The 25,376-nt window shown below is 41.2% G+C and overlaps 1 protein-coding gene across 2 annotated transcripts in view; it reads left to right on the top strand.

Annotated features, from left to right (window-relative positions):
• Positions 1-25,376, top strand: part of RCOR1 (REST corepressor 1) — a 112,818-nt gene that overhangs the window by 80,882 nt on the left and 6,560 nt on the right. For both annotated transcript variants that reach the window (XM_045560364.1, XM_045560363.1), the window contains exons 4-10: positions 6,875-6,927; positions 10,780-10,941; positions 11,637-11,755; positions 14,077-14,155; positions 16,688-16,882; positions 25,006-25,083; positions 25,312-25,369. In XM_045560364.1, the coding sequence (XP_045416320.1) occupies positions 6,875-6,927; positions 10,780-10,941; positions 11,637-11,755; positions 14,077-14,155; positions 16,688-16,882; positions 25,006-25,083; positions 25,312-25,369 (744 nt within the window). The remainder of the gene's footprint in view (positions 1-6,874; positions 6,928-10,779; positions 10,942-11,636; positions 11,756-14,076; positions 14,156-16,687; positions 16,883-25,005; positions 25,084-25,311; positions 25,370-25,376) is intronic.

The raw sequence follows: 25,376 nt of genomic DNA, 5'->3' as shown, positions 1-25,376 counted from the left end.
ACTGTACCCCTACCTGTAGTTGAATCTCACAAATGTTTATGAAGGAGTGAATTTCAATAATTCTTTGCAGTTATACATTTTGACTCCCCTGCTACTTTGTGAAGGATTAGAACAAGAGATCTTGTTCTTGTTTTATTAAGGAAGTGGATTCCGCCAGCAAGTTCTTCATAGAAATAGAGGACTTTGACTCATGGTCCAGGGCTCTCTCCACTCTACTCTGCTGTGGGGTGATGGGTGACTAAACAGCGTTGGTCTTTTTTAATTTTTCCTCTCTTGTAATGTCGGGGATTGTCAGCTTTAGTCAAGAGAGATGCAGACCCTGTTTTGAACCTGGTTCCTTCCTTCAGCTCCTACTGTACAAAGCTAAACATACGTGGGAGCAACGAGATTATTTTCAGTACACAGTTGCTTGCTTAGGGGCACGTCACGTAAAGTTGACTAGATATGGAACAGATGCTTTTATTTGCTTTGGGCATTTTAAAATTTTAGGTGGATATTGTTTTGATAAGTAACAACTCAGTGTCATTCTAGTGTTATCAAAGATGTAGGAGAGTCTGCGCATGACTTCCTGGACAGATGCACAAATGTGTGAACACTGAGCTGAGGACAGAGGAGTGTTCTGTTTTCACTGGAAACTTTTTTTAATGCAGCAAAGAAGTCAAACATTTAAAAATTTAAAAAATTACTCAATGTTAGCCCTGCAAGTGACTTTTAGATCATAATAACTGACCCACTTTTATATTATAGTAGATAAGGAAACTGAGGCACAGAGGGAGGGTAGCAATTACCCCAAGCCACACAGGTTGGTACCGGGCGGAGGGAGTGTGCGAGGGTCGTGTAGGTAGAAATGGATGTCTGAAGTTGAGTTGAAGTGTGTGGCTAGAGAGGGCTTCGTATTTCTTGTTCCCACCAGGTCAGATTGTCTTTGAGAAGTGGGATTTTGTAGTATTTACTGGGGATGTGTTGGGTGGGGGCGGGGGAGCAGCTTATCCTATTAATGGGATGTTTATAAAACTACACTGAGAAATAGCATCTTCATAAAGAAAGTGCATTTTACTACTGGCTGGGAAGGACTGGCTGATATTATCCTCTGGCAAAGTCTCTGTGGCTTGTGTGTTTCCACGTATGTATGTGTGTCTGTCTGGAGAGACAGGGTCTCACTGTGTTGCCCAACCTGGGGTCAAACTCGTGGCCGCAAGCGATCCTCCCGGAGTGCTGGGGCTACAGGGGAGCGCCACGGTGCCCACGGTGCCGCCTGTGCTGTCCCTTGTGCCCTCCCCCCCAGAGATGCTCAGAGGGAGCCTCAGATGCCAGCTGCAATAATGCCTGTGCCCACGAGGTGGCGCGATTGCTTTACTTAAATTATGTAAGCTCATTTGGATTCTCAGCAAGTTACAGTGGTAACTCATTTCTTAATAATAAAAGGAGATGCCACGATATTTATCATATTCTTAAAGAAAATTTTGGCATATTCACTTTGAATGATGAGGAAACATTGGCGCGGCTGTTATGATAGTAAATTTTTTGATAAGCTGTTTGAAGGCTGTGAGCTTTGTCCTCAGCCCACCTTGTGATGTCAGCCTATCGTTCGCGCAGAAGGTGCAAGATCACAAGGTGTTCGAATGTCTGCAGTGTGGGGGAGGGGAGGGTGAGTTGCGGTTACCGTGGTGATTTTCATCTGCATCCTTCCTCCTTTTTGCAGTTGAATTTGAGACTCTTACTGAGGGTACTAAGGGCATTTAGTTTATTGGATTAAAACGTTAATGTAGAAACAAATGGAGCTGAGCACAAGACATCCGTGTGTTTCTTATCCTCAGTTTCGGTCGCTTCATCAACCAGGGTTCTATTTTCTTAACACCATTCGAGCCAGATCCGGTATGCTGACCAGTTCCCTGCACCAGAGCTGGTGTTCTCTGAGGAGCCCACCTCCCTCGTCCCCCCTGCTCGAGCCAAGGTTGTGCATAGAGATGTGAGGCCGTGGATTCTGGGGCCAGACGCTCTGTGTGTGCAGTTCCTGTTTCTGACATTGACCGGCTGTGTGACCTTAGCCACATCACTGAACTTCTCTGAGCCTCAGTGTCTTCATTTGTGCGTGGGAGCGATGAGGCGACTGTCAGGGAAGAATACGAAGATAATCCTTGTGCAGAGCATAGAGCAGTGGCTGGTGCACAGTAAATTCCCAAACGTTAGCTGTTCTGACTTAGCACAGCTGTTCAGTCTTTAGACAGCTTTTCTTGATTCATCGTTGCCACAGTTACCGCTGTTTGCCGGTTACTTTGTGTTCTCCTGCCGTGCTACGTCTGTTCCATTATTTCACGCGCTTGTGTTGTTCCCTGTGTTTTGTCTCAAGCTGCAGCAGGAAATCGGTTCATTTTTCCTTTTTTACATTTTGACCTGCTGTTTTGATACAACGCTTTGTACATATTAAGTGCGATTCAATAGATGTCTGACCAGGCTTTAGGAATTTTGTAACTTTTTGGGTAAATTAGGATCTCACACTCTGCCTTTGGTGATGTCACCGAGAAAGCCCTAACTCTTCCACCTGTGCTTTTCGTGATGGTGAGTTCTTGTCCCTTCAAAAGAGCCGATGGTTTATACGGTCTGTGTGCTTAGAGTAAGAGGGATGCATATCTTTGTCCATCATAATTTAAGAGTAGACAATTCTCCTTGGCTGTTTCAATAGGAATTTTTAAGTTTTTAAAAATATTGCATTATGCAGTCATGGATCCCCCCCTGCCCCCACCCAAGACAGGGTCTTGCTCTGTTGCCTGGGTTAGAGTGTAGTGGCGTCATCATAGCTCACTGCAACCTCAAGTTTTTGGGCTCAGGCAATCTCCCGGCCTCAGCCTCCTGAGTAACTAGGACTACAGACATGTGCCACCACACCCGACTAATTTTTCTTTCTTCTTCTTCTTCTTTTTTTTTTTTTTTTTTTTTGTAGAGATGGGGTCTCGCTCTTACTGAGGCTGGCCTCAAGCGATCCTCCCTCAGCCTCCAAAAATGGTAGGATTATAGGCTCCCAGCTTGGAGTTGTTTTCAAAGCAGAGTACAGCTAACCCAGTGAGTGATTATTCCGCTTCTAACCTGACTGGAATGTCAGCTAAACTGGGCAAGGCGGGCCTACTTCTCACACCCACGTCACTCCCTGGTCCGGTCTCCTGTGCGTTGGCGAAGACTGCTGGTTGCACACAGCCAGGCCCATGGGAATGTCCTGGCATTTTCTTAAGCACCACGGAGTTTGCTCATCACCCTGATCACAGCTCACTCAGTAGGTCCACCCACAGTGGCTCCTTGTGTCCAGATTGGGATTAATGCCAGTTAACCTTTAATCTTTTAGGGGCAGAATCAAGATTATTGCTGCCAGAGATAGAATGTATTGGACAGGCCGGGCGCGGTGGCTCACGCCTGTAGTCCTAGCACTCTGGGAGCCCAAGGCAGGCGGATCACTTGAGGTCAGGAGTTCAAGACCAGCCTGAGCAAGAGCGAGACCCCCGTCTCTGCTAAAAAATAAAAAGAAATTAGCTGGACAACTAAAAATATACAGAAAAAATTAACTGGCCATGGTGGTGCATGCCTGTAGTCCCAGCTACTTGGGAGGCTGAGGCAGGAGGATTGCTTGAGCCCAGGAGTTTGAGGTTGCTGTGAGCTAGGCTGACGCTTTGGCACTCTAGCCAGGGTGACAGAGCGGGACTCTGCCTCAAAAAAAAAAAAAAAAAAAAGGAACGTATTGGACAAGTCTCCTAGGATCCCTGTTTGTTTCAGAGCGCTTTGTCTCAAGTAGCTTGTATTTCTCTTGTTCTTCCTCTTGTCTCACCTTTTATCCATTCACCTTAAGCATCTGGTTGACTTTGTTTTTTATGAAGACAGCTGGGAACAGATTTTGTTTTCTCAGGTTGAAAGCTTATTTTTGCTTCACCTACGGAAACCACACAGGAGGTTCTGGAAAATGTGCTTTTCACTTTCTTCACTGTCTCACCAGCAGCGACTGGTGTCCTCTGAAGGAGCAGGGTGGCTGCTGGGGAGGGATCGACACTGCGGATTCTCACAGCTAGGGTAGCATCCTTGTCCCTCCGATTATTAAAACAAAAGCCGAGGACTAGATAGAGCAGGAGAGTGGCAGCAGACGAGGTCTGGCAGCAGCGCCGGCTGTGCTCCCCGTTCGGAGCGTCCTGTGAGCAGCAGAGGAGGAATGCCCGCTGTGGCAGAGTTTCGCCAGTGAGGTGATAACCTGACTGTGCTGGTGAGAACCAGTGGTTCCTGGGAAGGTCAAGGAAGTGGCTAAAGACAACACAGTCATGAAATGTAGCGCTTGGCGTGTGCCGCACGCCGCTGCGTGCGCTCGGTGTGTGAAGAGACAGCCCCCGTTTGACCTGGGGCTTCCCTACCCCACACCTAACCTGGGTTGCCTTTTACCCTGTGGACAGAAAACCTACAGCGTTGGCATTGTACGTGTTACGGCACCCCCAGCATTCATTCAGCAAACGTTTTTGTAATCTTTGATGGACACTGGGAATGGTGAAAAGAATGAAAAATTTGTACATTTGCTAGCGGGCATCAGATGGTAAATTTTTCATAGGTTTCAATGATCCGAGTACTTTAACTTTTGTCTTCACAACCTTCAGAGCACCTGGTAGACATACCAAGTGACCTCATTTAAGTAGTGACAATAGAGTTCGTTCTTTCTTTGCTTTAGATCTGCATCCTCCGGGTGGTCTCCAAGAAAATGTAAAAGTTGTGTGACTTTAAAGATCACCTTAGTGTGAGAATGCCGTGTTGTTTACAACGTGGCAAGAGTCGTACCCAACCTCAGCTGCCGCAGTTGGAATCCACCCTGTCGGTCTGTCCTACTGTTCCTACCGTCAGCTAATTCTTAGGTTGAGAACAAAAGAACAGATGAAAGTGGCGCAGCATTCAGAGAATGCTTGTGTTTCCCTTGTAATATTTAGCTACATCTGGTTGCAGACAGTGAGGACAGGGTTGACGGGCCTGTTGCTGACGCAGCAGGACGGGCTCTCGAGCAGAGCATGTGCCCGAGCAGCCCGGCCAGGACGTGCCCCTGCGAAGCCCACTTCAGGGCATCCTGGTTACTGTTCAGCCCATGCACTTGTTTGCTTAAAGATCGCGTGACCGACCGGGGCCCATGCAGACACTCCTGCTCAGCTACGGCGAATCACAGTGTGCTCGCAGAGTTGGGATCTTACTGCAGAAGTTCAAGGTTCATTTATTGGGTGTTCACCAAATACTTATTAAAGAACCTCAGAAGCCATTATTAGGCCGAGTAAACCTTCTCCGGAGTTGACCCTCAATTTCCTACAGCTTGTTTTTCTCTCCTTACATATTCTTGACCCTGCCTCCTTGGATGCACCTGGTTACCAAGTTCTTGTCGTCGGACCTGTGGTCTGTGCCCGGGTCTCGGTCTCCAGTGTGACCTCACACCACCCTGTGTCTTCACAGGGCTCTGGCCAGGTGTGCAGGCCACCTTTTCTTGCAGCCCAACCTTGTGTTAGCATTTTTTAGAACCTTAGAGCACTTTGCTCTTATTTGGCCTAATCTACCCTATTGTGAGGAAAAAAGCAAGGGACACACTTTGGAGTATTCCCTCCTGCACTTTTAAAATCACCCGTTCCAACTTCTGTGACAGACTACAAGTCATTTAGTTTGTCATCACTGACTTTCAGGTGAATTGGAATTTTACTGTGTTCTAAGTAAAGTAACCAGTAGTTTGTCAATATTTTAAACATTGAAACAAATGGAAAATTAGTATTAGTATTAACATCGTTATTTATAAAAAATAGCCTTAGTATTAAAATCATTATTGAGTTGCAGTATAGGTAGTTGCTGTTGCAATTAGGTTGACTTTTTCATTTATTAATATTTTTTCACCAAGTGATAGAATACATGCCTATAACACAGTGTTTGAATTCTTTTCTAAAATTGATTTTTATTTCCTACATTGGTTGTCAGTTATACTACAGTTAGGAGCATGGTTGTGGTATAATTGAATAGCATACTGAGATTTAGAAGCTCTGACTTTTATTAAATAGGTCTCTTCTGTTCACTGTAGTGTAACAGAGGGCAAGTGAACCACTCTGAACCTATTTTCTTAAAAGTTTGGCACCTGGAGAGTGAGATTTGGGAGGAAGAGACAATAAGAGGTTAGTAGGGATTTTACTGCTCATTTCATACAATTCTGTGCTAGTTGATTTCTTTTTGGAGTTTGTGTTATTTTTATAAAGGAAAATCATACGTGAATTTAAGGCAGTGCTATTGACTAGTAGTCCATTATTTTTCTGGTGCACTCGAGAAGGACTAGACAATTCTTAAGGGGAAATGGGGGCGGGACCTTCTTCTGGAGGTTGAGTCAATCCATTTTCCTTGGTGTTTTCTTAGTGCTTGAAAGCTAGCAGTTGCCACCTTGCATTGGAGCAGCACATACGTGAAAGCAAATACCAGCATTGGGTCATGTAATTTATCCCTAAGATTTAAAAAAACAAAACAAAACATAAAAATAGCTTTCTTGTTCTTCATCCTCAGCCTGAGACTAAACATGAATCGAATCTCATAGTTCATTTTAATGCTAAGTAATTATTTTGCAAAGTAATAGTTTGTTGCAGAAAATTTAAATAGAATTAAGTTAAAATAAACTCCATAATCTCATCACAGGAGATATCAGCTATTACTATTTGAGTATATATTCAGCATTTCTCTGTGGAATCCATGATGGGATTATATTATATGATTCTATTTTGTTACTGTGTGTCTGTTGTTAGTCTTGGGCGTGGCAGGCCTATGAGATACTCCTATATCAATTCTAGCAGACAAGACTGTGCTGTGCCCTGCAGTTTGTTTACTGGCCTCTCATCTTATTTTTCAGTGGATGAATACATTGCCATTGCCAAAGAGAAGCATGGGTACAACATGGAACAGGTAATGACAGGTGTTTTTCTTTTGCTGTTAAAAATGGGTCTTTATAGCCAAGGCATTAAATGTTTTTCTTCTCTGTATCTGAGTAGCAATGTTTCCTCATTAGCAACTTTTTGGTGGTTATACAGACTGTGGTCCAGTGTCAGTGTTAGAGGACCCTGTGATCGAAAGACATCTGTGTTTCTGCAGGTCCATAGTCTTTAGGACAGTGGTTACTTGTTAGTTACTAAGGGCTGGATACTTGAGCATAATGCTTTCTCATTTAAATATATGATTTGCTTGTCATTTTTCTGGTTGTATGATGTTTTTGACTCTTGTTGTCACACTCAAACTTACAGTGTTGTATTATTCTTTGTTTGGAATCACTTTCAGGTTGTAAACATTTGACTTGGGTTTTTTTTGTTGTTGTTGTTGTTTTTTTGAAACAGAGTCTTGTTATGTTGCCTAGGCTAGAGTGCAATGGCGCAATCATATTATAGCTCACTGCAGCCTCAAACCCCTGGGCTCAAGTGATCTTCTCACCTCAGCCTCCTGAGTAGCTGGGACTACATGTGTGCACCACTATACCTGGCTAATTTTTTTATTTTTATTTTTATTTTTTGTAGAGGCGAGGTCTTACTATGTTGCCCAGGCTGGTCTTGAACTCCTCAAGTGATCCTAGGCACCACGTCCAGTCTAAGGTTTTTTTAAAAAATATTTTTGGGAACATACTGTAAAGAAATCCACAAGGTTTATTTCTCTCAAAAGTATGTTGATGTCTTTTTTCAGCCTTGTTTCTAATGACCTGTTTTAAGCACATGAAGTTGGATTAATGCTTAACATGGCATTGATCTAGATCTTACAGCCTGTAAGGTATTGTTTCTCATTTATCCCAATAATTGATGGTACCAAGAGTTTAGATTATATAAAATTGTACACTTTGGGCTTGGTCTTACATTTAATTACTTTGCCCTGGTCATTGAAGGTACTTTTAGAAAATCCAGTTACTCTAAGATGGTTTCAAAATCTTTCAAAACAAGAAATAGTTGCTTCTGTTTTCCCAAACTCTACTGATGAACTTCACAAAGTTGCTCAGAAAATCATTAATTTAAATAATTATGTTATTATTTGTGATTGTAACTTGGGAGTATAGATTGAAGTTGCCCTGAGTATATACTCCCTGAGTTTTTATTCTATTTAGAAAGTATAAATATTATTGGGTGATTGCTAAATATACCAGTATGAATTCATAAGGATCCTAGTCTTTGATCATTTCTACTTTAGAAATGATCGTTAACATGATCATTTTCACTTTACAATTGCAGCATAGAAAATTCTTTCAGGAAAGTATTGCTCTATTATTGCTTTTGTTTCTAATTTGTTCGTTACCTATTCTTCCTCAGCTGGAAAAAAAAAGGTTAGAGGTTTTTTAAATAAAAGAATAACAAAACAATTGAGTACTTTTATAAATCACTTTCTGCTTTTGTAGAGAGAGGCATTAAAGTGTGGCACTTGAAGAAAACAGATTCTACATCCATGCTGCTTCTAGCAAGTTACTTTATTTCTCAGGGCCTCCGTACTCTAATTTGAGAAGTGGGAATAATGGAATTTATCTCACAGCACTTGAGATGAATGAGGGCAGTACACAAAGTACATATGGCAAGGAGAATTCTGGGAGGTGGCAGAGTATGAAACACCAAGAGACTGTCTCCCCACCTAGACACAAATTGCACTGGCAAAATCTGTCTGAGATAACTATTTTGGAACTCTGGAATCTGTTGAAAGGCTGTAACTTTGCTCTGTTTTCAGATCATAGCAGGCTAGCAGCTCCCCATCTCCCAGCCCCAGCCCCGTGGCAAGCAGCTGTAAGTGTGTTCCTGGAGCAGCTTGCACACAGCTTATAGAGCCTGGGTGATCAAAAGCACCTTGTTCTCCAAATACGGGATCTGCACCCTGGTTACTGATGGCTACTTCTGATGGCAAAGGTGCAGACAAGGAGACCAGCAGCCATCGTTGTTGCATCTCCCCACGTAGTTGCCAGCTCCTCTCCCTCTGGCTGAAGTGACTCCTGCTTCCTCCCCTGCCTTTGTTTTTCTCCTTTTTTCCATTTGGGAGCCAGACATAAAGATGAGGACATTCAAAAGTAAATGCATGTAAGGGGGAAATTATTAATAGAAAGTTCCCAGGCACACTCAGGGAACGTCATAGGCTCAGAAAAGACCTGAAAAGACCTTAAGTTTACGCATTAGGCTGATCCTTGGCTTACAGACAGCCTACAACAATTTAAAATAATCATCATAATGATAAACAGCAAACCCTGGGGAAGGGCAAGAGTCTGAACACCAGATTTACTACATTATTAAATTCAAATGTGTAGTTTTCAATGAAAAAAATCACAAAGCCTAGAAAGAAATGATAAAGTATGGCCCATTTAAAGGGAAAAAATTAATCATTAGAAACTGTACCTGAAAAAAACTTGGTGGCAGATCTACTAGGCAAAGACTTTAAAGCCATTATCTTAAAGATGCTCAAAGAACTAAAGGCAGATGTGGGAAAAGTCAAGAAAATGAGGTGTGAACAAAATGGCAATATCAATAAGGAGATGTAAAACCTAAAAAGAAACCAAAAAGAAATTCTGGAGCTAAAAGATATAATAACTGAAATGAAAAATTCACTAAAGGGATTCAAAGGCACATTTGAACAGTCACAAGAAGGAATGAGAAGAATGTGAAGATAGGACAGTGGAAGTTATTTGAGAATGAGGAACAGAAAGAAAAAAGATTGAAGTAGAATGAATAGCACCTGAGGTACGTATGGGACACAGTCAAGTGGACCAGCGTATGTACTATGTGAGCTTCAGAAGGAGAAGAGAAAGAGATGGGCAGAGATATTATTGGAAGAAATAATGGCCCAAAACTCGCCCAAATTTGATGAAAGACATAAATGTAAACATTCCAAGATCAACAAACTCTAAGTAAGATGAACTCAAGAAGGTCCATGTTGTAATCAAGCTGTCAAAAGTGAAAATAGGCCAGGCGCGGTGGCTCACGCCTGTAATCCTAGCACTCTAGGAGGCCAAGGCAGGAGGATCACTCGAGGTCAGGAATTCGAGACCAGCCTGAGCAAGAGCAAGACCCCGTCTCTACTAAAAATAGAAAGAAAGAAAGCTGGACAACTGAAAATAGTAGGAAAAAATTAGTCGGGCATGGTGGCCCATGCCTGTAGTCCCAGCTACTGGGAGGCTGAAGCAGAAGGATCCCTTGAGCCCGGGAGTTTGAGGTTGCTGTGAGCTAGACTGACACCACGTCACTCTAGCCCGGGCAACAGAGCGAGACTCTGTCTCAAAAAAACAAACAAAAAAAAAGGTGAAAATAAAGAAAATCTTAAAGGCAGTGAGAGAGAAGTGACTTGTTACATACAGGGATTCCTGAAAAAGATAGTGGACAGATTTCTCATCAGAAACTTTGGAGACCAGAAGGCAATGGACTGATATATTCAAGGGGCTAAGGAGAAGAAAACTTTCAACCAAGAATCCTATATCTGACAAAACTATCCTTTAAAAATAATGGGGGAGGGAGGGGGATTAAGACATTCCCAGGTAAACAAAAGTTGTGGGAGTTCATTACAACTAAATTTGCCCTGCAGGAAATGCTTAAAGGAGTCATACGGGGTTAAATGAAGGGACACTAGACAATAACTCAGCCAGATAAGGAAATAAAGGTTTCAGTAAAGTGTCTGCCACTTAGTGTTATATAAGTTAGTTATTAATTTGTCTGAATATAAAGTAGTACGTACTCTTTTCCCAGTCTCACTTTCATTTTAGTGTTTCATTCAGTTTTTTGTTTGATTAAAATTTTACTGATATCATTTTTCTAGGCTCTTGGGATGCTCTTTTGGCATAAGCATAATATTGAAAAGTCATTGGCTGATTTGCCCAACTTTACCCCCTTCCCAGATGAGTGGACTGTGGAGGATAAAGTCTTGTTTGAACAAGCCTTTAGTTTTCATGGGAAAACTTTTCATAGAATCCAGCAAATGGTAAGTAGATGAGACCATTGATTCCCCCACCTCCACCCCCAGCCTCTTCTTTTGCAGCATGCTCGGGAGACAGGGAGCTCATCCTCAAGCACAGATACTACCATTTTTAATCAAGCTCCCTTTAGACAGTGTAGCTTCCATGTTGCTCTCTGGGTGGGAGTCTTCAGGTTCCAGGACTGATGCACGTCCTCACACCTCCAGCCTGTCAGCTCCCCACCCACCACCCCAATCCTCTTGTTGGGACTCCCAGATTAGACCAATGGAAAGGATCTTTGATAGTTGTTTGAGGTGGAGCTTCATGGGGCTCTGTCTGCCTGGGGAAAGTTTGCTTAACCATTTAATTCCAGCAAGCTCTTAGGTAGACTCCTGCTTAAAAGCTTACTGAAGTTTATATTAAGTATTCAAATTAATTAAAAAAAAAAAACAAAGGTGGTATTAAGAACATAGAGTGTGTGAAAACTCTGATTTATCTTGAACTGATTTATTATCTTTTTGGCCAGTGTCACAGTCTAACTTCAGTAATTTGAAAATGTATATTGATAAGAACTCTTATCAACTTTTTTCTTATCTGAAAATAAGGACTATGACTTAGGACATTTCCGAGTATGTGAGAGTGATCCTTATTAAATGCATCTAAACACATTTGATTTTAAAGATTAGTTTTAAATCTAAACCAACTCATTTTTTATATTTAGCTTCCTGATAAATCTATAGCAAGTCTAGTGAAATTTTACTACTCTTGGAAGAAGACAAGGACTAAAACTAGTGTGATGGATCGCCATGCTCGGAAACAAAAACGTGAGCGGGAGGAGAGGTGAGCATGGGCCTGGGGATATCGTCTAATCACTTAGGGGAGTTTCTGAGATCAGAAGGAAGAGTAGACCCTTCTTGGTGGAATCGTGTTCATGAGGTGTTTTAGAGTGTGAGTGGTACATTATTCAGGTACTTTTTGTCATCACTCTTTTCCTGCCTTTAGCGAAATTCCATTTTGAATAAGTGAACTTTCACACACATTTTTTTTCCTACCCCTTTAGGGTGGCTCTTTTTAATAAAAGAATCTTTTATTTTATAGTTTTAAATTTAATTTGATATATATATGATTCATTTTACATTTTAAAATGTTTGGTACGTAAAAACAAAAAAAGACAATACAGTTTAAATTTCCTTCTTCTTCTTCTTTCTTTTTTTTGAGATAGGGTCTTGGTCTGTCACCCAGGCTTGAGTGCAGCGGCATCATCATAGCTCACTGCTGCAACCTCAAACTCCTGGGCTCAAGCAATCCTCCCACTTCAGCTTCCTGAGTAGCTGGAACTATAGTCATGTGCCACCACACCTGTCTAATTTTTCTGTTATTTGTAGAGTCAGGGTCTCATTCTTGCTCAAACTGGTCTCGAACTCCTGGCCTCAAGCCATCCTCCCGCCTTGGCCTCCCAAAGTGCTAGGATTATAGATGTGAACCACTGTGCCGGGCCTCCTCTTTCCTTTTTGTGTGTGCTTGTGAGAGAGAAAAAATCATTTTATAACTTCTTAGTAAGGATGTTGATTTTAAAGATAGCTTAGTAAGCAGGACACTTCTTAGCCATCACTTCTTATACATAGCACAGAGAAGTGGAAGTGGTCATGGACACACTCAGAGGTGAGTTCTAGTCTCAGTTCTGAAGATTTAACTCACATTCTCAGAGGCAAGTGAGTTCAACATGTCTCTTCCCTCAACCCTGTATTTTCTTCACCTTAAAATGGTGATGCTTGAAGTCCAGAGGGCAGTACACAAACATAATGGTTTTTGTGTTAGGGTAGTGGGAATATTAGGTGGCTTTTCAAAATTATATTTTCTACATATTTGATAATATATTATCTTTACCATTAATAATACATTATAAAATGAAGGAGGGTGAACTATATGGTCCCCAAGGCCCCTTCTCAGTACAGAATTTTATGATTTCAAATCCAAGAGTAACATGTGAGAACACATTGAGAGTTGAGTATCAGTTTTGGAGAAGTCAAACCTCTCAGCTTAAGCATAAATTGAGAGTGATGTTAAGAACATCTCCCATGCTTTTTCAACGATAAGAGTATATAAAATTACTGACCTTGCTACATCTGCATATTTTTTGTCTGCAACTTAAATACTAGCGGGTCTATTTATGGGTGAGTACTCTAACTTTTGATTAAATGTTTTCATTTCCCTTATATGTTAGGTCTAATTGACTGTTTATAAATTGAGCCTATTACTACAAGCAGATACAGTCGACTAAGCAGCAATTAGAATTAAATAACATAGATTGGGTATCGTTGAGTGTGAAATGATAAGACTGTCTCCTGACAATCCTCCATGCTCACTGCCCTGGTGCTTTTCCTTGCATTGCTACCATTGGTGCCATGAACTGCTGCGCCCCTGCATCCCATATACACCTCACCCCTGTTCTGGTGCAGACTGAGGAAGGGTACACCAGCCCTAGCAGCACCTGAGAGATTGCCCGACTTTCTAAGGGCCTTGCCTGTGGAGGTCATGGCAGGAACCTGGACAGAATTCCCTTAACCCCAGCTTTCTCTCCTCGTTCCTGGAAAGAACTTCCTCCTGCCTTGGAAGCGGGTGGGGAGGAGGTGGGGTGCAGCGGGCACTGTCACGTAGATGGATGAACTTAATTTTAGAACATCAGTTATCCAGGCCACCAAAAAAAACCCCAGACTTTGTGTAGTCATGAGTAGAAAGATGCAACTGGAAATTGGATTTTTACTTGTTAGCAAGTTTGTTCCTAGTGCAATGGAAGGGACTTCATTTTTGCATACTTTGTCTGTTATGTTTAATGGTCATGTCCTATCCTCCAGTAGGTAATTATGGGGAAATAAATGTCTTTTCAATTTTGTATTTTTAGTTGAGAGTTGAAAGAAAATACTTTACAAATACAGAGCAATAATGTTCTAGATGTGGTTTGGGAAGTTAGAAACTTAATTTATGCTGAAAGAACTATGAGGTTGGTATTCTATTTGAATTGTAAAATGTTTTTATCTCAGCAATCTGAAAACGTACTAATTTTATATTAAATCGTCATTACATCAATTTATTGCTTATATTTGTATATTAAATAGAATTAGTACAAAATAATCTGTCAGTAACTTGTTCTTTTCTTCCAGTGAGGATGAACTGGAAGAAACAAATGGAAATAACCCCATTGACATTGAAGTTGATCAAAACAAGGAAAGCAAAAAGGAGGTATTTTTTTCCCCTAGTATTATTCAGGCGAATAAATTTTATTACTAGTTCCATAAATAAAACATTCCTCTTGCTTATTCCAGTTAATATATTAAGTGCTGCATAGAAAGCATCATAATATGACATTTTCAACAATACTACCTTTGCATTTTAGAACTTAGAATTTTGTTTGCCAAGAAACATGAGTAAAAGAAGTGTTAAAGGGAAAAAATAGCATTAATGAGAAAAGTCTAGAGTAGCAGTCCTGCTGATTTCCTTCGTAAGCCATTGATTAGCTCAGTAGGCTACAAAGGGTGCCAGTCAGGACCAGCCACCTGCCCAGCTCTTCCTCTCAGCCCTCGGGGCCTCTGTTCTAACTGTGCTGCCCAGCACTGACTCAGAGTGAGGTGACCCAGGTGACTGCAGGGAGCTGGTGGAGACTCAGCCCAGCCCTCTTGATACTTAGAAACAGCAGCGTGGTCACAGCAAGGTGAGCCAGGAACATCACTTCATATGTGGCCATTGTTTCATCTCTCACATTTAAAAAATCACTAGACAAGAGATTTTTAGTCTCCGGATTCAGAGGGCCCACAAAACCCTACAGTTGTATATGACTTTTACATGTGTTCATAGAAGCAGTTTTCTGAAGACAGAGTTTATAGTTTCAATACAATTCTCAAGAGTTCTCTATCCCCTCAAATTTTCAGAACAGTTATTTTAAGCTTAGAAAAACAAAAGTGTCTAGACATACCTATTGTTTAAAATTGCATTGTTAGTATATCGGTTTTGTAGACAAAGTAGGAAATATAGCTAACAAAAAGAAGAAAACTAAAGTGATTTACAGTATTATCGCCCATATTGGTGACTTTTTCCAGACAACTCTCTCTAAAAATTGTATGTCCCAATATATACTTAATTCTGAATCTTTTCACTTTTTAGAAATAATAGAATGGCATCTTACTATGTAATTTTTATAAGCTTTTAAGTTGACTGTACCCTAAAAATACTTTATGTCAAAAATATTTGTATACATAGCTATATATTATCCCATCATATGAGTCTTTCATAATTGAGTTAACTAATCCTATGTGGATTTCTACATTGTTTTTAATACCCTGCTTTTTGCTTATATAAACAATGCTGAATTGATTTTCATGTAATAAATTATTTGTGCACTTATAATTTTCCATTATAATTAATTCCTGGAAATTGAATGGCTGAGTCAAAGTGTTCTAGGTACATCTTTAAGACTTCTTCTGATATATATCACCAAAGTGGAAACTGGTAATTGGGGATGGCACTCTTACCAGCAATTGATACGAGTACCTGAGATCCTAAGGGTTAGCTAAATTATATTGTTTGGGAAATAAAATTGTACTTCAATATGCTAGCAAGCTTTGTTTTGATGTGGTGTTATTCGTTAGGTCCCTCAATGGCACATTTTAAATGAGAGAGAAAAGGCTTGATTTTATATCAATTTCAGTAATTCTTACTTATATAATAATTTCTGCTTCAAAGAGAAAAATGGCTAAATTGTGATTTACGTACTAAAATGTTATTAAAACAGACACATGCTCAGTAGCTGATCTTTATTAAACAGCATAGCACTATACAGAGCATAGCTTATTGCCCACGGATATTTTTATATATTGTTTATTACCACTTGTTCAAGAAATTATCCCTACCTTCATAGTTAGCATTGTCTTTTTAGCTCAGTCTTTTAAAATATGAAGCAAAAAGCCTAAACATCTTTTTAGCTTTATGAGCAAATTTTAATACACTACCAAGATGAGATTATGAACAATTGTAAAAACTTCTTAAAATGATTAAGATGTATTCCTTTCCTTGCCAAGGTTTTACTGTTTCATTTCTGGAGGTTTTGGTTTTATAGAAAACAGCTTTAAAAAATTAATAGCAGTCATGCATTTTCAAATAGCAACATATATTATTCTAGGGCAAGTTTATAAGTTGTACCAAAAGTTAAGTGTTATCCAAAAAGAAAAGGTATATAACAAGTCATAGTTTCACATCAAAGTTTATATTTCTTAATCTAAAGATTTAAATAATTCCTTATGGATCCTTATAAATATGCCAAATCTTTTTTCTTTCTGTGGTCATATGACCATCTGTATTGCTAGGGACTGCTCTTAGGATAATATAGCTTCCTAGTCATTTATCTATATATCATGTAGATAAATACATAATGTATACATAAAGATAGATAGATAGCATATGCATATATATGGCCGTAAAGCTCACTAGAGGAGAATACAAACTTTTTTCTTTCTGTATTACTATAGGAAGCTGCAAATGCTTATTATCAGAGGCTTCAAGTGATAGAGTAGGAATGTATCTCTACATGGAGGAAATACACCTTGAAGTATTAAGCTAGAACTCAGTAGCCCAAGTTTTTATGTGTTAACTGCCTGTTAGAACTTGTAGATGACAATTCTGATTTGGCATGGTGTTTGCCTTAGAAATCAATGTGCATGTTACTGACCATTCGACATTTTTATTTTTGAGTTTCATTTATCAAATATGTATATCATGCAGGTGCCTCCTACTGAGACAGTTCCTCAGGTCAAAAAAGAAAAACATAGCACACAAGCTAAAAATAGAGCAAAAAGGAAACCCCCGAAAGGAATGTTTCTTTCTCAAGAAGACGTGGAGGCTGTTTCCGCCAATGCCACTGCTGCTACCACGGTGCTGAGACAACTAGACATGGAGTTGGTTTCAATCAAACGACAGGTACCCATAAGCCCAGACCTGGCTGGGAGTTAACTAGCACGTTAGAGGTGTTTCTGTTTTTCACACATGCATATTCTCTTTCTACAAATCTCAAAGGGGCATTTCATTTCCATAAAATTAGACAGAAGATCGTGGGTAGTAACCCATTGATTTTTTTTTTTTAAGGAACTTATAAATTGAAGTATTAATATTACATAAGTTAAAAAGCATATGGATGTTATATACATACATTGAGGGGGGCAGTGATTTTTCACAACACTAACACATCCAAGTAACCTATTTCTGGATCAGGAAATGGAATGTTGCCTTCAAAGCCCCACTCATTTTCCCTAGTCATTTCTGCCCTCAAGAAATGTAGCATTGCCTCAGAAGCTCCATTCATGCTTCCTCATTCATACCTGCCTTCTGCCAGTAGATGGCCACTATTCTGATTTTTAAAACCATTAACTTTTTTGGTCCATTTTATTTTCTGTTTGTTGGGTTTTTTGTTTGTTTGTTTGTTTTTTATGTAGAAATGGGCTCACTGTGTTGACCAGGCTGGTCTCGAACTCCTGGCCTCGAGCTATCCTCCCACTTCAGTCTCCCAAAGTGCTGGGATTACAGGCATGAGGCATCATACCCAGCCCCTTTTTGGTATTTATCAAACAAAAATCATGTGGTATTGCTTCTTTTATGTCTGGATTTCTTTCTTTCTTTCTTTCTTTCTTTCTTTTTTTTTTTTTTTGAGACAGAGTCTCACTTTGTTGCCCGGGCTAGAGTGAATGCCGTGGCGTCAGCCTAGCTCACAGCAACTTCAAACTGGGCTTAAGCGATCCTACTCTCTCAGCCTCCCGAGTAGCTGGGACTACAGGCATGCGCCACCATGCCCGGCTAATTTTTTCTATATATATTTTTAGTTGGCCAGATAATTTATATTTCTATTTTTAGTAGAGACGGGGTCTCGCTCAGTCTGGTCTCGAACTCCTGACCTCGAGCGACCCACTTGCCTCGGCCTCCCAGAGGGCTAGGATTACAGGCGTGAGCCACTGCACCCGGCCTGGATTTCTTTCAACATGAGAGCCATCCGTGTGGTGTAGAGCTGTTCTGATGATTCTGTTCTTTCATATTGCTGTACAAATTTCCTACAAATTATCCATTTCACTAATCGTAGACATTTAGGTTGCTTCCCATTTTTGGCCATTACAAATAATACTGCTGTGAACATTGTTTTATATGACTCCTGATGCGTTGTGTATGCATCTCTGTGTATCCCTATGAGTAGAATTGCTGCTGTTGCATGCACTTATGTCCAGCATTCTAAAACAGTGCTGAACTGTTTTCCAAGGTGTTCCTGTCAGTTTGAGTTTTGGTTACACCACGTCTGGGTTTCCCAGCTGCAGCACTGTTGACATTTTAGGTTGTCCTGAGCATCGTGCCTGGCCTCCACCCACTGCATGCTGGCAGCATCCTCTCCTACCAGTTGTGACAACAGGAATGTCCCCAGGTGTTGCCAAATTACCCCTCAGAGGCAAAATTCCCCCCAGTGAAGATCCATTGCTCTGCATGGTTGCCAGCACTCTGGTGGTGTGTAAATGGTAGCCTTACTAGTGGGTTTATGGTAATAGCTCATTGTACTGTTTTATTTTGCAATTCCCTGTTGGCTGATGAGGTTGCCCGCCTTTTCATGTACTTGTTGGACATTTGGGATGTCCTGTGACATGTCTTTTGAAGTGTTTTGTCCATTTTCTTCATGTTGGATTGTATGTTTTCTTACTGGTTTATAGGTGTTCTTCACTCAGGTTCTGAGTTATTTTCTACCTATTTGTATTAAAAATATGTTTCCGGCCGGGCGCGGTGGCTCACGCCTGTAATCCTAGCACTCTGGGAGGCCGAGGCGGGTGGATTGCTCGAGGTCAGGAGTTCGAGACCAGCCTGAGCAAGACCCCGTCTCTACTAAAAATAGAAAGAAATTAACTGGCCAACTAAAAATATAATATATAGAAAAAAATTAGCCGGGCATGGTGGCGCATGCCTGTAGTCCCAGCTACTCGAGAGGCTGAGGCAGCAGGATTGCTTAAGCCCAGGAGTTTGAGGTTGCTGTGAGCTAGGCTGACGCCACGGCACTCTAACTCTAGCCAGGGCAACAAAGTGACACTCTGTCTCAAAAAAAAAAAAAAAAAAAAAAAAGTTTCCCATTCTGTAGCTTGCTTTTTCACTCCCTCAGTGGTATGTTTTGATGAACAGAAATTCTTACTTTTAAGGTAGTCTAGTTTATCAGTCTTTTTGGGTTGGTGGGGTTTTTTTGACTTCTGTTAAGAACCTTTTCCAAGGTCATGAAGATACTCTTAGAAGTGTTGTTTGCCTTTTACATTTGATCTTCAGTATACCTAGAAATGTTTTTCTGTAGGTGTTATCAGGCGTAGGGTCAATAGTCATTGTTTTTGTCATGGGGGTGTCTGTGTGACCAAGTGCTATTCACACTGTATTGCAGCAGGACCTTTGTGTTAAATTGGCGTCTGTGTGGGGGTCTGGCTGAGGTGCTCTGTTCCTGTGGTCTGCGTGTCCCGCCTTCACACGTACTTTATAAACTTAGCTATCTGGTGTAGTGTAAATTCTCCTGGTTATCCCCAGCCTTTGTATTCCCATATAAAATTCAGAATTACTTTATCAATTTCTGGACAAATAATTCTGCCAGAATTTTGATTGGGATTTTATTGCATCTCCAGATAAAAATAGATTTTGAGTCTATTGATTCTTCTGTTCAGTGAACATGATATACCCTTCCACTTGTATAGTTCTTTAATTTCTCTCAATGTTTTGTTGTTTTCTGGGAATAGGACTTACAGCTCCTTTGTTAGAGTTAGTTATTCCTATGTAATTGGTACTTTTTCTGGTGTCCTTATAAAGGGTATTGTTATTTATCCTTCAAAGCTAGGAATGAAAGGATATCGTTTTATACTTCTTCTGTAATTATTTGTGCCTGCTGTGTAGAAATGGCTTATCATTTTAATCTGGTTGCATAGTACATTTAAACTGGAAATTCAACCTAGTAGCCTAGTACCATACTTTCATTAGTTCATTCTCATCCTCCTGCCCCTCGAATTCAGTTCCAGAAAACCATCGGCAAATTGTGGACTGACATTTATTATTGGTTTTTTGCTGCTTTTGATTTGTTAATTTTGATAGTGCTCTTGGAAGGTTAAGTGGGAGGCCAGCTGTCATTTCATAGATGAGAAGGATGGAGTCTGTGGCTCCATCTGCCTTCTGGTTCAGGGAGGTGGCACAGACCAGGACGAAGCACGCCCCTTGGAGTCAGGGGATCAGCTTCTTGTCTTGGCCGCTGGCACAGCTGCGCTCTAATCTTAGGAGAATCACTTAATCTTCCTGGGCCTCTTTTCAAATGAGGAGGTTAATCCTTGCCTGCCTGATCTCACAGGATGTATCGGGGCTGCTGTGTGAGAGCGTGTTAAGCTCTGTTCACATTGGAAGAACTCTCTCTGATTAGGGCTGTGAGCTCTTTCTGCATTCTCATCTTCCTCTCTGCTGAATGAGTTGCTAGTGGTTGCTGTTTGATGTTGACATGTTGAGGAAAGAATAAAAGGCCTTCCTCTTCCACAGAGGTGTCACTGTGTAGTGTGAGAAAAGATTCTTTGGTTTTCAGAGCAGGGTCAAGAGCAGGAATTTTTTAAATCTGAATGTAGCTTATACTTATCAAGAGGGGGCTTCATCTCACCAGGGGAGGCAGTAGGTTGTTCGCTTTCCACAGCCTTTTCGGGCTGCAGTGGAATAGCAAGTTCACCACCAAATACACTTTTAGATGCAAAGTGGCAGTCAGTCCACAAGGGCCATTTGTTCAGGATGTCCCTATGTTTAGTGACGTATCAAGGATACATTCACCTGAAAATAACAAGAAACCTGACTAACAATTACTTAAACAGTTAAGGATTTATTTTTTTCAAATAGCAAGAAGTCAGTGTCAGTGGTTGCTGATGTCAGTTCATTTGCTCGGTGATGCTCTGAGTGACCCAGGTGCTTTCAGATTTTCTCTGCTGCCACTCTTAGCTTATTGGCTTTTCATCTCGACTGTGGCCTCAGTTGGAAGCTGCAGAAGCCATTTTGAAGCCCTGGCGTCTGCATTCAGGATAGTAAGATGAGACGGAGGCGGAGCTAACCTGTTTGTCGCTTGTAGCAGGAACAGCAAGAGCCTAACCAGAAACTCTGTACTGCCTGCCCGGGCTTTGCTACCTCTCCTGCCAGCTCTGGGGGATGTGGCAGCCACTGTGGAAGATGCACAGAAAGGGGGCCGGGCATGTCCGTTAGATTCACCAGTGAACTCCTGCATCCAGCCTTCCTCTGAGTGGAGAATAAACTAGTTTGACATTAGTGAGGAATCAATCACTAATCACACAGTAAAGTGGAAAAAAGAAAGTTGTGTTTGACTGGGTGGGTGCCAGGCCATAGGGTTTGCTTTAGTCTTTGGTTTTGTTTTTTCTTTAAATGCTGATTACCTTTGTATCCACTTTCTCATCCGGCTTACTACCACTTGCTTCCTTTCCTATCCTTTTCTTATTAATAAACCTAGATATTTCTGATGTGGAAAATACATCAGGAATACAGTTGTAGGCTATGGAGCATTTAGAGCTAACTTTTGGTTCAGAATTTGTGGGTGTTTTGCATTTAATCTCTATCCTGCTTTATTGATTTTAGACCGAAAAGGCATTGGCTAAACATGTTGGTCTCCTTGTTAAATGTTTGTTACTAAAGCACCATGCAAAATATACCCAGGTTTGTACCATCTATGAGCAAACAGCTAGAGTGGAGAGAGCAGCCTATTCTGCTGGAATGCTGAGGGACATGCCATATTCTAGGCCCTGACTTTTCCTGTTGGAACTTTCTAAGTTGAGTTTATACCCTAAGAAGAATTCAGTGGACAGTATTTCACCATTTTTTGGTAACTGAAAGAGCCCTGAGCATGAGCCTAAGACGGTGCTGTCTGGCACAGTACCTAACAGCCACATGTGGTCATTGAAATTTAAGTTTATAGGATTTATAAAACCTACCGAACAGAAGGCTGACCATGTGGCAAGGCTAACATGGGGAGGCTGCTAGAAAGCAAATGAGTGAAGCCAGAACTATCACATTTGGATTAAAAGAAAAAGGAGACCAGTCATATTTACAGGCCACCAGAGGAGACTGTTTTCGTGAGAAGAGAAATGTGTAATCCCCATATGATGTTTAACAAGAAAGCATGCTAGACTGGGCGCGGTGGCTCACACCTGTAATCCTAGCACTCTGGGAGGCCGAGGCGGGTGGATCGCTTGAGCTCAGGAGTTCGAGACCAGCCTGAACAAGAGCGAGACCCCGTCTCTACTAAAAATAGAAACAAATTAGCTGGCCAACTAAAATATATATAGAAAAAATTAGCCGGGCATGGTGGCGCATGCCTGTAGTCCCAGCTACTCGGGAGGCTGAGGCAGAAGGATTGCTTAAGCCCAGGAGTTTGAGGTTGCTGTGAGCTAGCCTGACGCCACGGCACTCACTCTAGCCCGGGCAACAGAGCGAGACTCTGTCTCAAAAAAAAAAAAAAAAAAAAAAAAAAAGAAAGAAAGAAAGCATGCTAACCCCAAACAGGTGTGTATGGAAACACCTTTGAATCTAACATACCTACAGGGCAAATAAAACCTCTCACACATTATTGCTGTACTTTTCACAAAGTTGTTATTAGTAAGTCATTCTTGGACATATATATAGTGTATGAATGTAATAAATTCCTTTATCCAGGAGTATAAATTAAAAAATAATAAATTTAAATTTAGATTAATTACAATTGAAAAAATTAAAAATTACATCCCTCAGTAACTTAAGCCACATTTCTAGGGCTTAATAGCAGCATGTGGCTACCATATGAGCCATCACAGCTTTAGACTGTTCCCGTCATCACAGAGAGTCCTTGTGGACACTGCTGGTCTGAGAGTTTGGCATCACTTTGCCAGGAACTTAATTGCAAGTAAAGTTCCTTTTTTTGTTCTTTTTAAATTTTATTTTATATACAAAGAACTAGCATGGTTTCTTTCACTGAGTGTGTACCTCGGATGATCCATTCCGGGAAGATCCCTTAGTCCAACATAATGAAACGAAACCGGTGCCCTTCGAGTACCGACAGCAGCACTGCGGCATGTAGCAGGCCCGTATTTCTGAGCAGGTGCAACAAGCGAGAACCCCCGCCAGACTGTCTCGGGTGGCTCCAGCAGAGCTGCTGGTGACCCGTCTTACTTTCAGGAGTGTAGCGAGGCAAAAGGCCAAGTAAAGTTCTAGTACAAATTTGTTTTCTTCTGATTTGTACATTTCCAAAACAAAATAAATTAAAATAAATTTCAATAAATCAAGACCCCCATCTGTGGTTTTTATTGTAGGGTAAATTTTGTGCACATTTCCTGAAATTTTCTTTGCAGTTGTCATTTTGTTTCTGTGTAAATCCAGAAGGATCTGGAGTGGGCTCTTTCTGGCAGACTCTGAGGCACTGACTGTGGTGAGCAGGGTCGGATTCTGGTCTGTAGGGTGCTGGTCCTGTTTACTTGGCCACTGGTCCCATGGTGAAGAAAATTTTCCTGCACATCCTCCTCCCTTTTTAAGCCTTTTAGGAAAAATAAAACACAGGAGGAAAAGATGTGTGAAACTGGAATTCTGTAAAATCTAAGCACTTGTAAAAATGGAATTTCAAATACTTGTATAAGTATGAAAAGTCTTTTAGAAAGAAGATGGAATTGTTAAAGGTGTCCATGCAACAGCGTCACCCCTTCTTTCTTACCCTTCACTGTCTCCACTGCTCTGTTATCCCCGCCCGACCTCTGTTATTTGCCTTTTCTTCATTTACTAGTAAGATTTCTTCTTTTCTGGGAGCATCTTCTACTCATGAATGTCTTTGGTGGTGGTGGTGTTTTTTGGTGGTTTTTTTTTTTTTTTTGGTTTTTTTTGAGACAGAGTCTTGCTCTGTTGCCCAGGCTAGAGTGAGTGCCGTGGCATCAGCCTAGCTCACAGCAACCTCACACTCCTGGGCTTAAGCAATCCTCCTGCCTCAGCCTCCCGAGTAGCTGGGACTACAGGCATGCGCCACCATGCCGGCTAATTTTTTCTATATATATATTTTAGCTGTCCATATAATTTCTTTCTATTTTTAGTAGAGACAGGGTCTTGCTCTTGCTCAGGCTGGTCTCAAACCCTGACCTCGAGCGATCCACCCGCCTCGGCCTCCCAGAGTGCTAGGATTACAGGCGTTAGCCACCGCGCCCGGCCTGTCTTTGGTGTTTTATTGGGAAAGTCACCCTATTCTTGCCCTTGGTTTCTTCTTTGTTTGTGATTATTCAAAGATGAAAGATGATAGAGTTTCCCTAGTGCTCGACTACAGTCACGTCCCTCTCCTTCGAGGTCAGGGCACAGGGCATACTTCTAGGACCTGTTGTGTTCAGGAGCCACGGGAATATGAAAGAGCAGCCCTGGCTTGCTTGCTGGGCTGGTATTGTTTGTGTCTCTTTTGATTGGGCAAGGGCAGTGAAAGATTAGGTACAGTGGGTCAAAGCAATAATGTGCTAAGAGCTAATTTAGAAGAAAATGAAGTTCTAGATGATCAAAGTTAGGCTCATGAAAAACTACCTGACATTTTCCTTCCTTTTTTCCCCCCATCAAAGAAATCTGCACTTGCGCACTGTGTAGAGTCAGCGCTGTGCCTGGATGGCACCGTGAGGCTGCGGGCTGTGCCTGCAGCTCTGCTGTGAGGCCTGTGCCCCTCCAGCCTGTCCTGTGGCTGCTCCGTCACTTCAGCTCGGAAGCCCAGGCACCTCCTCTGCCTGTGGTATCAGATGCTAGATAAGTGTTTTGCTGCTCAGGTTCCTGCTAGAAACTAGAGGATCAGGATTCTTTGTGCCACCATCCTCTCCTTCTTGGTTGTCCCTTATCTGTTGCTCTGAGCAAGCAAATTAAGGAATCTGGTTAGGTGCTCTCCAGGGATACTGTAGGGACCTCAAATTTTGGCTGCACCAGAGGTTAGAAACTTCTTTGCTCTTGGTTTTTTGTTTTTTTAGGTCCATTTTCTTTTCATAACTTTATAAAAGTTGTCATTTTTAAATGAAAATCATTTTCCCCCCTAGATTCAGAATATCAAACAGACGAACAGTGCTCTCAAAGAAAAACTTGATGGTGGAATAGAACCGTATCGACTTCCCGAGGTAGGATTATGTTAATATCATCTCAGAAGTCATACCCAAGTTTTCCGTGCTTAAGAATTTAATATCTGTGTGATACATCTCTTAGAAAGAAGGGTATATGGACATAATTTTATAAACCTAATTGATGTTAAAATTCTTATATGAGAAAAAGAAAGGTTGATTAAACCTTAATAAGGATATACTCACCTCTAAATGTAATGTGCTAAAATGACTCGTTTGGATATCCAGGTCATTCAGAAATGTAACGCTCGCTGGACCACAGAAGAGCAGCTCCTCGCCGTACAAGGTATGGG

Source organism: Lemur catta, chromosome 1 (genome assembly GCF_020740605.2).
Source record: "Lemur catta isolate mLemCat1 chromosome 1, mLemCat1.pri, whole genome shotgun sequence".
Lineage (NCBI taxonomy): Eukaryota > Metazoa > Chordata > Mammalia > Primates > Lemuridae > Lemur > Lemur catta.
Note: the sequence above shows the minus strand (reverse complement) of the source record. Positions and strands in the feature narration are given on the sequence as shown.